General features: G+C 47.1%; 1 protein-coding gene across 1 annotated transcript; it reads left to right on the top strand.

The window, feature by feature from the left end:
* Positions 1 to 12,753: 12,753 nt before the first annotated feature.
* Positions 12,754 to 13,675, top strand: LOC125541202 (uncharacterized). The gene has a single exon (XM_048704668.2). The coding sequence runs from the start codon at positions 12,915 to 12,917 to the stop codon at positions 13,353 to 13,355; it is 441 nt and encodes a 146-aa protein (XP_048560625.2). The 5' UTR covers positions 12,754 to 12,914; the 3' UTR covers positions 13,356 to 13,675.
* Positions 13,676 to 14,706: the final 1,031 nt, after the last annotated feature.

The following is a 14,706-nucleotide window of genomic DNA, read 5'->3' as shown; positions in this document are numbered from 1 at the left end:
CCTCGGAGAAATACAATATGTATTTAAGGCACTAAAAATGCACTTTATTTTTAGCATGGTACAAACACAGGTGCTCATCATATACACGCAGATAAACATAGTTGAAGATGACTCCTTAGTCCTTAGCATGCAATAGCTATTTTAAGATATATTTTTTGCCCTGCTCTAGTACTCAGTTCCATAATATAGTGTGGTTTAGATGTTCAAAATGCCAAACTTTGACCAAATTTTATAAAGTAAAATATCTAGAATTATGATATCAAATAATACCATGCATTAGATGCATCCTGAGATATATATTTATATTGTATTTATTTTGATTTTTCCTTAGATAAATTTAATCAAATTGTGTAGTATATTATGAAACGGATATATGGCTGGGAGTAGGGCATGCTCCCTCTGTAACGCTTTTATATTAGTTTACGGAGCGAGTACTAATTAACGTAATGCAATAGTACATGTCGTGCACAAACTAAGTGCGGTTTAGTTGTTGTACACTCCTCCTGTGCGCCGTGTAATGGCCGAGGAGTTGATTGCACGCAATTGAAGCCTGGTTGCACGACGCTGAAGCTGAAGTTAACAGATCTCCAAATGAGACAACAAAATCTTGCGCGCCTACGTACGTACGACACATCAAGGCCATCATAATTAGCATATCCAAGGCGAGGCTGCCACGACTGGTAACGAGACATGAAACTTGAACCACCGAATCATGTCACGGGAGTACTCCGTTCTACGTGTTGTGTTGGGCAACCGGCCACCAGAACACCATGAAAATTGTACAACCTTCGTCCGGAATTAACTGTTGCTGAAACGAGTGGATGCTCATTTGGGACTCCTTGTTTGTTCATCAAAACTTGCATGTTCTTATGTGCAGTTTAACTTCACCCATTCCGAGAAGCTTCTTGATCAGTCATTACTTCTATTATATCTCTTCAAAATGCCAAAACCTAACAACCACGCCGTCGTTGTCTACTAATATTTGATGCTAACTACTCTTTTCGTCTTAAAATATAAGAACATTTTTAACACTAATATAGTGTCAAAAACGTTCTTATATTCTGGGACAGAGGGAGTAGTATCCAGCTAATCTTTTTTTATGACAAGGCGACATGGTTTCTTCCAAAGAGAATATGGGAGACATATTAATTGTCGTCTGTGGGCCTGTCCCATTAAAGTACTTGTGTTAGTGTGAGTGATTGGGCAGTCTTTGATAAACTAGTGTTAGATCTAGATATTCGAGCCGTTACTAAATCTTTCCACGTGGTGGACAGTGATCTTTCCACGGCGCAATGGTCCTCGGCAATGATTTATGGTGATTTCATACTTGCCTATTGATAAGTTTGAGTCCCAAGCAAATACTAGTGTATAGAGATGCTTGAGCAATTTAGAAGGAAGGTCATAGCCATGTAATTGGAGGTAACGTTCATGCAATATGAAATTGCCCTACATGATATCTGAACTAACGACATTTTTATTCATACAAATTTTACTGTCTCTGATACGAATTAATTGACACAGCCTCTAATAATTCGGATTGGAGGGAGTAACATTTTCTAACATGCTAGTCTTGAAACGCTTAAGAGTATAGACACCTCTGAAAATAAGGAAAATATATCGAGGTCTCTAGAGGGATGATTGTCTTATTCGTCCCAAATGGGCCAATGGTGTGCTCCATTGTTGCCTCTTCATCATTGGAGCCGGCCAATCATTGCTAATTGTGAATAAGATGACATCAAAGCCATAGTCATAACGAACCAGCGCCCCGGAGAAGAAACCATAAAAGACGTTGTCGTCAAAAGATCCAAGATCCCAACCTCCAAACAAGCTGACAAGCCTCACTCCGGCATCGGAGGCCGAACATACATGATTGAATAGGAGGCAAAGGGAAGATACCCTCGCCACCATGCCGACAAACCTTGCAAACCCTAACTCAACGGCCAGAGAGACTAGCATGAATCTACGCCAATTGAGCCATCTGTTGGGGAACGTTGCAGAAAACAAAAAATTTCCTACGGTTTCACCAAGATCCATCTATGAGTTCATCTAGCAACGAGTGATCGGATTGCATCTACATACCTTTGTAGATAACGCGCGGAAGCGTTCAAAGAACGGGGATGAGGAAGTCGTACTCGACGTGATCCAAATCACCGGAGATCCTAGCGTCGAACGGACGGCACCTCCGTGTTCAACACACATACGGTCAGCGTGACGTCTCCTCCTTCTTGATCCAGCAAGGGGGGAGGAGAGGTTGATGAAGATCCAGCAGCACGACGGCGTGGTGGTGGATGCAGCAGTCACCGCAGCAGGGCTTCGCCGTTCTTCTGCGAGAGGGAGAGGTGTAGCAGGGGAGAGGGAGGCGCCAAGACTCAAAGGTGCGGCTGCCCCTCCCTCCCCCCCCTTTATATAGGCCCCCTAGGGGGTGCGCCGGCCCTAGGAGATGGGATCTCCTAGGGGGGGCGGCGGCCAAGGGGTGGAGTGCCCCCCAAGCCAGGTGGGGCGCCCCCCCACCCTAGGGTTCCCAACCCTAGGCGCATGGGGTGGGCCAAGGGGCGCACCAGCCCACTATGGGCTGGTTCCCCTCTCCACTTTAGCCCATGGGGCCCTCCAGGATGGGTGGCCCCACCCGATGGACCCCCGGGACCCTTCCGGTGGTCCCGGTACAATACTGGTGACCCCGAAACTCTCCCGATGGCCGAAACTGCACTTCCTATATATAATTCTTCACCTCCGGACCATTCCGAAACTCCTCGTGACGTCCGGGATCTCATCCGGGACTCCGAACAACTTTCGGGTTACTGCATATTCATATCTCTACAACCCTAGCGTCACCGAATTTTAAGTGTGTAGACCCTACGGGTTCGGGAGACATGTAGACATGACCGAGACGGCTCTCCGGTCAATAACCAACAGCGGGATCTGGATACCCATGTTGGTGTTGGGGAACGTAGCATAAATTCAAAGTTTTCCTACATGTCACCAAGATCTATCTATGGAGTCATCTAGCAACGAGGGAGGAGTGGATCTACATACCCTTGTAGATCGCGCGCGGAAGCATTCAAGAGAACGGGGTTGATGGAGTCGTACTCGTCGTGATCCAAATCACCAATGATCCTAGCGCCGAACGGACGGCACCTCCGCGTTCAACACACGTACGGAGCAGCGATGTCTCCTCCTTCTTGATCCAGCAAGGGGGGAGGAGAGGTTGATGGAGATCCAGCAGCACGACGGCGTGGTGGTAGAAGTAGCGGGATTCCAACAGGGCTTCGCCAAGCGCTGCGGGAGGAGGAAGATGTGTCATGGGAGGGAGAGGGAGGCGCCAGGGCTTAGGTATGGTTGCCCTCCCTTCCCCCCCCCCCACTATATATAGGGCCAAGGGAGAGGGGGGCGCAGACTTGGCCCTTCCTCCAAGGAAGGGTGCGGCCAAGGGAGGAGTCCCTCCTCCCCAAGGCACCTCGGAGGTGCCTTCCCCCTTTAGGACTCTTCATTTCCCTCATCTCTTGGCGCATGGGCCTCTTGGGGCTGGTGCCCTTGGCCCATATAGGCCAAGGCGCACCCCCTACAGCCCATGTGGTCCCCCGGGGCAGGTGGCCCCACCCGGTGGACCCCTGGGACCCTTCCGGTGGTCCCGGTACAATACCGGTGACCCCGAAACTTGTCCCGATAGCCGAAATAGCACTTCCTATATATAATTCTTTACCTCCGGACCATTCCGGAACTCCTCGTGACGTCCGGGATCTCATCCGGGACTCCGAACAACTTTCGGGTTATCGCATACTAATATCTCTATAACCCTAGCGTCACCGAACCTTAAGTGTGTAGACCCTACGGGTTCGGGAGACACGTAGACATGACCGAGACGGCTCTCCGGCCAATAACCAACAGCGGGATCTGGATACCCATGTTGGCTCCCACATGCTCCTCGATGATCTCATCGGATGAACCACGATGTCGAGGATTCAATCAATCCCGCATACAATTCCCTTTGTCTATCGGTACAATACTTGCCCGAGATTCGATCGTTGGTATCCCGATACCTTGTTCAATCTCGTTACCGGCAAGTCTCTTTACTCGTTCCGTAACACATCATCCCGTGATCAACTCCTTGATCACATTGTGCACATTATGATGATGTCCTACCGAGTGGGCCCAGAGATACCTCTCCGTTTACACGGAGTGACAAATCCCAGTCTCGATTCGTGCCAACCCAACAGACACTTTCGGAGATACCTGTAGTGTACCTTTATAGCCACCCAGTTACGTTGTGACGTTTGGCACACCCAAAGCACTCCTACGGTATCCGGGAGTTGCATAATCTCATGGTCTAAGGAAATGATACTTGACATTAGAAAAACTTTAGCATACGAACTACATGATCTTGTGCTAGGCTTAGGATTGGGTCTTGTCCATCACATCATTCTCCCAATGATGTGATCCCATTATCAACGACATCCAATGTCCATGGTTAGGAAACCGTAACCATCTATTGATCAACGAGCTAGTCAACTAGAGGCTTACTAGGGACATGGTGTTGTCTATGTATCCACACATGTATCTGAGTTTCCTATCAATACAATTCTAGCATGGATAATAAACGATTATCATGAACAAGGAAATATAATAATAACTGATTTATTATTGCCTCTAGGGCATATTTCCAACAGTCTCCCACTTGCACTAGAGTCAAAAATCAGTTCACATCGATATGTGATTAACACTCAAGGTCACATCCCCATGTGACTAACACCCAAAGAGTTTACTAGAGTCAATAATCTAGTTCACATTACCATGTGATTAACACTCGATGAGTTCTGGGTTTGATCATGTTATGCTTGTGAGAGATGTTATAGTCAACGGGTCTGAATCTTTCAGATCCGTATGTACTTCGCAAATCTCTATGTCATCTTGTAGATGCCGCTACTACGCTATATTTGGAGCTATTCCAAATAACTGTTCTACTATACGAATCCAGTTTACTACTCAGAATAATCTGGATTAGTGTCAAAGTTTGCATCGGCGTAACCCTTTACGACGAACTCTTTTACCACCTCCATAATCGAGAAAATTCCTTAGTCCACTAGTTACTAAGGATAACTTTGACCACTGTCCTGTGATCCATTCTTAGATCACTCTTGTACCCCTTGATCGACTCATGGCAAGGCACATTTCAGATGCGGTACACAGCATAGCATACTGTAGAGCCTATGTCTTAAGCATAGGGGACGACCTTCGTCCTTTCTCTCTATTCTGCCGGGGTCGAGCTTTAAATCTTAACTTCATACCTTACAACTTAGGCAAGAACTCCTTCTTTGACTGATCCATCTTGAACACCTTCAAGATCATGTCAAGGTATGTGCTCATTTGAAAGTACCATTAAGCGTTTTGATCTATCCTTATAGATCTTGATACTCAATGTTCAAGTAGCTTAATCCAGGCTTTCCATTGAAAAACACTTTCCAAATAACCCTATATGCTTTCCAGAAATTCTACGTCATTTCTAATCAACAATATGTCAGCAACATATATTTATCAGAAATTCTACAGTGCTCCCACTCACTTCTTTGGAAATACAAGTTTCTCATAAACTTTGTATAAACCCAAAATCTTTGATCATCTCATCAAAGCGTACATTCCAACTCCGAGATGCTTACTCCAGTCCTTAGAAGGATTGCTGGAGCTTTGCATACTTATTAGCATCTTTCAGGATTGACAAAACCTTCCGGTTGTATCACATACAACCTTTCCTCAAGAAAATCGTCGAGGAAACAATGGTCTTTGACATCCTATCTGCAAGATTTCATAAATAATGCAGTAATCGCTAATATAATTCCAACAGACTCTTAGCATCGCTACGAGTGAGAAAGTCTCATCGTAGTCAACTCCTTGAACTTGTCAGAAAACATCTTAACGACAAGTCGAGCTTTCTCAATGGTGACACTTACCATCATTGTCTGTCTTCCTTTTAAAATCCATATGTACCTAACAGCCTTACGACCATCAAGTAGCTCTTCCAAAGTCTACACTTTGTTTTCATACATGGATCCTCTCTCGGATTTTATGGCCTCGAGCCATTTATCGGAATCCGGGCCCACCATCGCTTCTCCATAGCTCGTAGGTTCATTGTTGTCTAGCAACATGACTTCCAAGACAAGATTACGTACCACTCTGAAGTAGTACGCATCCTTGTCATCCCACGAGGTTTGGTAGTGACTTGATCTGAAGTTTCATGATCACTATCATAAGCTTCCACTTCAATTGGTGTAGGTGCCACAGGAACAACTCCATGTGCCCTGTCACACACTAGTTGAAGAGACGGTTCAATAACCTCATCAAGTCTCCACCACCCTCCCACTCAATTCTTTCGAGAGAAACTTTTCCTCGAGAAATGACCCGATTCCAGAAACAATCCCTTATTGCTTTCGGATCTGAGACAGGAGGTATACCCAACTGTTTTGGGTGTCCTATGAAGATGCATTTATCCGCTTTGGGTTCGAGCTTATCAGCCTGAAACTTTTTCACATAAGCGTCGCAGCCCCAAACTTTGAAGAAATGACAGCTTAGGTTTCCCTAAACCATAGTTCATACGGTGTCGTCTCATCGGAATTACGTGGTGCCCTATTTAACGTGAATGTGGTTGTCTTTAATGCCTAACCCATAAATTATCGTGGTAATTCGATAAGAGACATCATGGTATGCATCATATCCAATAGGGTGCAGTTATGATGTTCGGACACACCATCACACTATGGTGTTCCAGGCTGTATTAGTTGTGAAACAATTTCCACAATGTCTTAATTCTGTGCCAAACTCGTAATTCAGATATTCATCTCTATGATCATATCATAGATATTTTATCCTCTTGTCATGACGATCTTTCAACTTCACCCTGAAATTACTTGAACCTTTCAATAATTCAGACTCGTGATTCATCAAGTAAATATACTCAACATCTACTCAAATCATCTGTGAAGTAAGAACATAACGATATCCACTACATGCCTCAGCACTCATTGGACTGCACACATCAAAATGTATTACTTCCAACAAGTTGCTTTCTAGTTCCATTTTACTGAAAATGAGGCTTTCAGTCATCTTGCCCATGTGGTATGATTTGCATGTCCCAAGTGATTCAAAATCAAGTGAGTCAAAACGGTCCATTTGCATGGAGTTTCTTCATGCATATACACCAATAGACATGGTTCGCATGTCTCAAACTTTTCAAAAACGAGTGAGCCCAAAGATCCATCAACATGGAGCTTCTTCATGCGTTTTATACCAATATGACTTACGTGGCAGTGCCACAAGTAGGTGGTACTATCATTACTATCTTTTGGCATGAACATGTGTATCACTACGATCGAGATTCAATAAACCATTCATTTTAGGTGTAAGACCATAGAAGGTATTATTCAAATAAACAGAGTAACCATTATTCTCCTTAAATGAATAACCGTATTGCGATAGACATAATCCAATCATGTCTATGCTCAACGCAAACACCAATCTCGATGGTAGAGGGAGCATACGATATTTGATCAACCTTGGAAATACTTCCAACACATATCGTCATCTCACCTTTAGCTAGTCTCCGTTTATTCCATAGCTTTTATTTTGAGTTACTAACACTTAGCAACCGAATCGGTATCTAATACCCTGGTGCTACTAGGAGTACCAGTAAAGTACACATCAACACAATGTATATCCAATATACTTTTGTCGACCTTGCCAGCCTTCTCATCTACCAAGTATCCTGCTCCAGTGGCTGTTCCCCTTATTACAGAAGCACTCAGTCTCGGGTTTGGGTTTAACCTTGGGTTTCTTCACTAGAGCAGCAGCTGAATTGCCGTTTCATGAAGTATCCATTTGTTCCCTTGCCCTTCTTGAAACTAGTGGTTTCACCAACCATCAACAATTGATGCTCCTTCTTGATTTCTACTTTTGTGGTGTCAAACATCGCGAATATCTCAAGGATCATCATATATGTCCCTGATATATTATAGTTCATCACGAAGCTCTAGCGGCTTGGTGGTAATGACTTCGGAGAACCATCACTATTTCATCTGGAAGATCAACTCCCACTCGATTCAAGCGATTGTTGTACTCAGACAATCTGAGCACAAGTTCAACAATTGAGCTTTTCTCCCTTAGTTTGCAGGCTAAGAAAATCGTCGGAGGTCTTATACCTCTTGACGTGGGCACGAGCCTGAAATCCCAATTTCAGCCCTCGAAACATCTCATATGTTTCGCGACGTTTCAAAACCGTCTTCGGTGCCTCAATTCTAAGCCGTTTAACTGAACTATCACGTAGTTATCAAAATGTGTATGTCAGATGTTCGCAACATCCACAGATGACGTTCGAGGTTCAGCATACTGAGCGGTGCATTAAGGACATAAGCCTTCTATGAAGCAATGAGGACAATCCTCAGTCTACGGACCTAGTCCGCATAATTGCTACTATCAACTTTCAACTAAAATTTTCTCTAGGAACATATCTAAACAGTAAAACTAAAGTGCGAGCTTCGACATAATTTGCGAAGACCTTTTGACTATGTTCAGGATAAACAAGTTCATCTTATGAACTCCCACTCAGATAGACATCCCTCTAGTCATCTAAGTGATTACATGATCCGAGTCAACTAGGCCGTGTCCGATCATCACGTGAGACGGACTAGTCATCATCGGTGAACATCTTCATGTTGATCGTATCTACCATACGACTCATGCTCGACCTTTCGGTCTCTTGTGTTCCGAGGCCATGTCTGTACATGCTAGGCTCGTCAAGTCAACCTAAGTGTTTCGCGTGTGTAAATCTGTCTTACACCCGTTGTATGTGAACGTAAGAATCTATCACACCCGATCATCACGTGGTGCTTCGAAACGACGAACTTTCGCAACGGTGCACAGTTAGGGGGAACACTTTCTTGAAATTTTAATGAGGGATCATCTTATTTACTACCGTCGTTCTAAGCAAATAAGATGCAAAAACATGATAAACATCACATGCAATCAAATAATAGTGACATGATATGGCCAATATCATATAGCTCATTTGATCTCCATCTTGGGGCTCCATGATCATCTTGTCACCGGCATGACACCATGATCTCCATCATCATGATCTCCATCATCGTGTCTCCATGAAGTTGCCTCGCCAACTATTACTTCTACTACTACAGCTAACGGTTAGCAATAAAGTAAAGTAATTACATAACATTTATGTTGACACGCAGGTCATAAATAAATTAAGACAACTCCTATGGCTCCTGCCGGTTGTCATACTCATCGACATGCAAGTCGTGATTCCTATTATAAGAACATGATCAATCTCATACATCACATATATCATTCATCACATCCTTTTGGCCATATCACATCACATAGCATACCCTGCAAAAACAAGTTAGACGTCCTCTAATTGTTGTTTGCATGTTTTACATGGCTGCTATGGGTTTCTAGTAAGAACGTTTCTTACCTACGCAAAAACCACAACGTGATATGCCAATTGCTATTTACCCTTCATAAGGACCCTTTTCATCGAATCCGATCCAACTAAAGTGGGAGAGACAGACACCCGCTAGCCACCTTATGCAACTAGTGCATGTCAGTCGGTGGAACCAGTCTCACGTAAGAGTACGTGTAAGGTCGGTCCGGGCCGCTTCATCCCACAATGCCGCCGAATCAAGATTGGACTAGTAACGGTAAGCATATTGAACAAAATCAACGCCCACAACTACTTTGTGTTCTACTCGTGCATAGAAACTACGCATAGACCTAGCTCATGATGCCACTGTTGGGGAACGTAGCATAAATTCAAAATTTTCCTACGTGTCACCAAGATCTATCTATGGAGTCATCTAGCAATGAGGGAGGAGTGGATCTACATACCCTTGTAGATCGCGCGCGGAAGCGTTCAAGAGAACGGGGTTGATGGAGTCGTACTCGTCGTGATCCAAATCACCGATGATCCTAGCGCCGAACGGACGACACCTCCGCGTTCAACACACGTACGGAGTAGCGACGTCTCCTCCTTCTTGATCCAGCAAGGGGGAGGAGAGGTTGATGGAGATCCAGCAGCACGACGGCGTGGTGGTAGAAGTAGCGGGATTCCAACAGGGCTTCGCCAAGCGCTGCGGGAGGAGGGAGATGTGTCATGGGAGGGAGAGGGAGGCGCCAGGGCTTAGGTATAGTTGCCCTCCCTTCCCCCCCCCACTATATATAGGGCCAAGGGAGAGGGGGGGCGCAGCCTTGGCCCTTCCTCCAAGGAAGGGTGCGGCCAAGGGAGGAGTCCCTCCTCCCCAAGGCACCTCGGAGGTGCCTTCCCCCTTTAGGACTCTTCCTTTCCCTCATCTCTTGGCGCATGGGCCTCTTGGGGCTGGTGCCCTTGACCCATATAGGCCAAGGCGCACCCCCTACAGCCCATGTGGTCCCCCGGGGCAGGTGGCCCCACCCGGTGGACCCCCGGGACCCTTCCGGTGGTCCCGGTACAATATCGGTGACCCCGAAACTTGTCCCGATAGCCGAAATAGCACTTCCTATATATAATTCTTTACCTCCAGACCATTCCGGAACTCCTCGTGACGTCTGGGATCTCATCCGGGACTCCGAACAACTTTCGGGTTACCGCATACTAATATCTGTATAACCCTAGCGTCACCGAACCTTAAGTGTGTAGACCCTACGGGTTCGGGAGACACGTAGACATGACCGAGACGACTCTCCGGCCAATAACCAACAGCGGGATCTGGATACCCATGTTGGCTCCCACATGCTCCTCGATGATCTCATCGGATGAACCACGATGTCGAGGATTCAATCAATCCCGCATACAATTCCCTTTGTCTATCGGTACAATACTTGCCCGAGATTCGATCGTTGGTATCCCGATACCTTGTTCAATCTCGTTACCGGCAAGTCTCTTTACTCGTTCCGTAACACATCATCTCGTGATCAACTCCTTGATCACATTGTGCACATTATGATGATGTCCTACCCAGTGGGCCCAGAGATACCTCTCCGTTTATACGGAGTGACAAATCCCAGTCTCGATTCGTGCCAACCCAACAGACACTTTCGGAGATACCTGTAGTGTACCTTTATAGCCACCCAGTTATGTTGTGACGTTTGGCACACCCAAAGCACTCCTACGGTATCCGGGAGTTGCACAATCTCATGGTCTAAGGAAATGATACTTGACATTAGAAAAACTTTAGCATACGAACTACATGATCTTGTGCTAGGCTTAGGATTGGGTCTTGTCCATCACATCATTCTCCCAATGATGTGATCCCGTTATCAACGACATCCAATGTCCATGGTTAGGAAACCGTAACCATCTATTGATCAACGAGCTAGTCAACTAGAGGCTTACTAGGGACATGGTGTTGTCTATGTATCCACACATGTATCTGAGTTTCCTATCAATACAATTCTAGCATGGATAATAAACGATTATCATGAACAAGGAAATATAATAATAACTGATTTATTATTGCCTCTAGGGCATATTTCCAACAGTTGGCTCCCACATGCTCCTCGATTATCTCATCGGATGAACCACGATATCAAGGATTCAAGCAACCCCGTATATAATTCCCTTTGTCAATCGGTACGTTACTTGCCCGACGATTGTCGGTATCCCAATACCTCGTTCAATCTCGTTACCGGCAAGTCACTTTACTCGTACCGTAATGCATGATCCTGTGACCAGACACTTGGTCACTTTGAGCTCATTATGATGATGCATTACCGAGTGGGCCCAGAGATACCTCTCCGTTATACGGAGTGACAAATCCCAGTTTTGATCCGTGTCAACCCAACAGACACTTTCGGAGATACCCGTAGTATACCTTTATAGTCACCCAGTTACGTTGTGACGTTTGGTACACCCAAAGCACTCCTACGGCATCCGGGAGTTATACGATCTCATGGTCTAAGGAAAAGATACTTGACATTAGAAAAACTTTAGCAAACGAACTATACGATCTTGTGCTATGTTTAGGATTGGGTCTTGTCCATCACATCATTCTCCTAATGATGTGATCTCGTTATCAATGACATCCAATGTCCATAGTTAGGAAACCATGACTATCTGTTGATCAACGAGCTAGTCAACTAGAGGCTTACTAGGGACATGTTGGTGTCTATGTATTCGCACATGTATTACGATTTCCGGATAACACAATTATAGCATGAATAAAAGACAATTATCATGAATAAGAAAATATAATAATAATCCTTTTATTATTACCTCTAGGGCATATTTCCAACACCATCTGCCCAACCGCAATCAACACCGTTGAGATGAGGAGACTCGAGAAAACGTTATTGACCAGATCAACACCAACGCCACCAACCTACTAAAAGCCACAAGCAGATCGGGGCCTCCCTGCACTCCATTCAAGTCAATGGAGGAGGGAAATGCGACCTACAAACGGAGGAGGGGGTGTGGCGGCGCAGTGTGCGCATAAAATCTCAATGCATTTTAATAATGTAAAATGTGTGAAATGAGATAAAAAAATATTTGCGTCGAAGTAAGGCAGTAGAGCGTATATATGAAGGGATTATGACACCAAGCAGGTTTCTAGGTGGCCGATCCTATCAGTTTATGAGCAACAAAAACAACGACTCCATGTCGATCGAGAGAGAGAAAACGAAAGGAAAACCAAAAGTAAACGCAAAAGCCGCCTTCCGTGATCCGGATCCATTCCGGCAGAACCCCCCGCCCGGGTGGTAACTCGACCGTTAGTTCCAAACCCTCCGTCCAACATAAAAGGACTTCACCACGCAACGCAAGGCCGCCGATCGCTTCGCTCGCTCACTCACGGAAGCCAAACACTTTGCCTCCGGCCGGCCGCCAGGTTACCTCCGGTCTGGCCAGTTCCTCCCGTAGGCCAATAGCAAGAAACCCCGCAACAATGCCTCACCACCACGGCGCGCTCCCCGACGAGGAGGCCCCGTCGCCGCGGCCCTCCGCCGCCGGCTGCTACACCTTCCTCCGCTCGGCCGCCTCCCGCCGCGGCCACGGCCACGGATACCGGCGCCTCGAGTCGGCGTCCGTCGACGTGGTGAGGGTGGAGGTGGGCACGACGGCAAAGGGGAGGAGCGTGTTCCACGTGGACCCGGCAGTGCTGGAGGCCGAGCCAGTGCGCCGGCTGCTGGCCGCGGCTGGGCGCCGGACCGCTGGCGGCGCGGTGGCGGTGGCCGTGGACGCGCTGCTGTTCGAGCACCTGCTCTGGCTGGCCGCCACCGACGGCGCGGCCGCCGACGACCTGTCGGAGATCGTGGAGTTCTACTCGGAGGAGGAGGAGGACGCGGAGCACCACGACGACGGCCACGGGTTCAAGCTCAAGCGCTAGTTCATTAAGCTTCTCCAAAGCTATGAACTCGATCCGTTTACCAGCGATGATCCTCATCGTATTACGCACGTACGCGTACACCATAGCATGTACTACTACCCCGTGTAGTAATTCGATCGTCCACTAGTACGTGCACTAATTAAGCTGCTAGCCAGGGATGCATGATCCACATATGTGTCTTTGACTCTGTGTCTGTGGATCGATTCAACTGGATGCAGGTTCATAGCGCGGAAGAGCGTGGAACCTGGTTAATTACTTTATGTAAGCTTATTACTGAAGTTAAATAATAATCTGATGATGGAGGAAACATTTCTTTAGAACACACACAGGATGAACACTTGGGTGGTGCTATGTTACCGGCCGCAGATTCTCTTGCGAGCCAACTACTTTTGGCTCGCGACGGATTTCTGAGCACGATCGACTCGCCGTGGCGAGTTGTTCGACCGGACGTGGCAGCTACCCTGAGGCGTAACCTGCGTAGCTGGTCATCGGTGCTGTGGACGGTCTCAATGTCAATGATCAATGTGGCAGGCAGGAGGCCACATGGATGATGGGCAGACCGTGTCGGCCGGCCAGCCGGAGCACCCCAAATGCCAAGGTGCCCCGCCCACTAGCACGGCGCTCCGTCGCCGGTAGTCTCCCCGGCCGGCCGGCTAGCCGACGCGCGCGCGGGGGCAACTTGTTGGGGGGTCGATGTCGTCGAGGCGTGTATCAGTGATGGATTGGATCGGCTGCCTAGGGCCCAATCAAATCAAATCAAACAGAATGCAGGCGATGTACTTAAAGCGAGACGAGATGTGACAGCCGCCGGACATGCGACGAGGTCGCTGCCTGATTGCCTGAATATGTCAAGCCTCAAGCCTGCCCTGCGTGCATGATCTTCCACGGAACGTGCATTACATATGCAGCAGGCCTCGTCGCCATCCCTTCGCCTCTACGGATCAGCCACGGCTATATACAGCTTACTTACCCAACACCTACCATGCGATGCCGATGCGCGAGCTAGAATCCAACACGCCATGCCAAAAGGGTCGAGGCTCACGACACGATCCACGGCCGGCGCCTCGGTTGAGCTGAGCACCGGGAGTCGTTGGCTCGCCTCCATCCCAAGTTCAACTCGTGTCACCTCACCTCTCGCACCGGAGCCACTCACAGAGCATGCGCTCGACGTGAACTGCCATGGCTTCCCCGGGGACTTAATTTGCTGCTACGTGAAAGGAACCCGGCACCCGAGAGTACAGGCCCTACCGGCATCGGCATGGCGAGCGATCTGATTTCGTCAGCACCAAACCGCCGCATGGTGGTGTCACTACCATCTGAGCTTGGCATCTTCTGTCGACTGTGTTAGTAC

The sequence above is a fragment of the Triticum urartu genome, chromosome 2A (assembly GCF_056163025.1).
Source record: "Triticum urartu cultivar PI428250 chromosome 2A, HENAU_Tu73, whole genome shotgun sequence".
Classification (NCBI taxonomy): Eukaryota; Viridiplantae; Streptophyta; class Magnoliopsida; order Poales; family Poaceae; genus Triticum; species Triticum urartu.
This window is presented reverse-complemented; position numbering and strand designations above follow the sequence as displayed.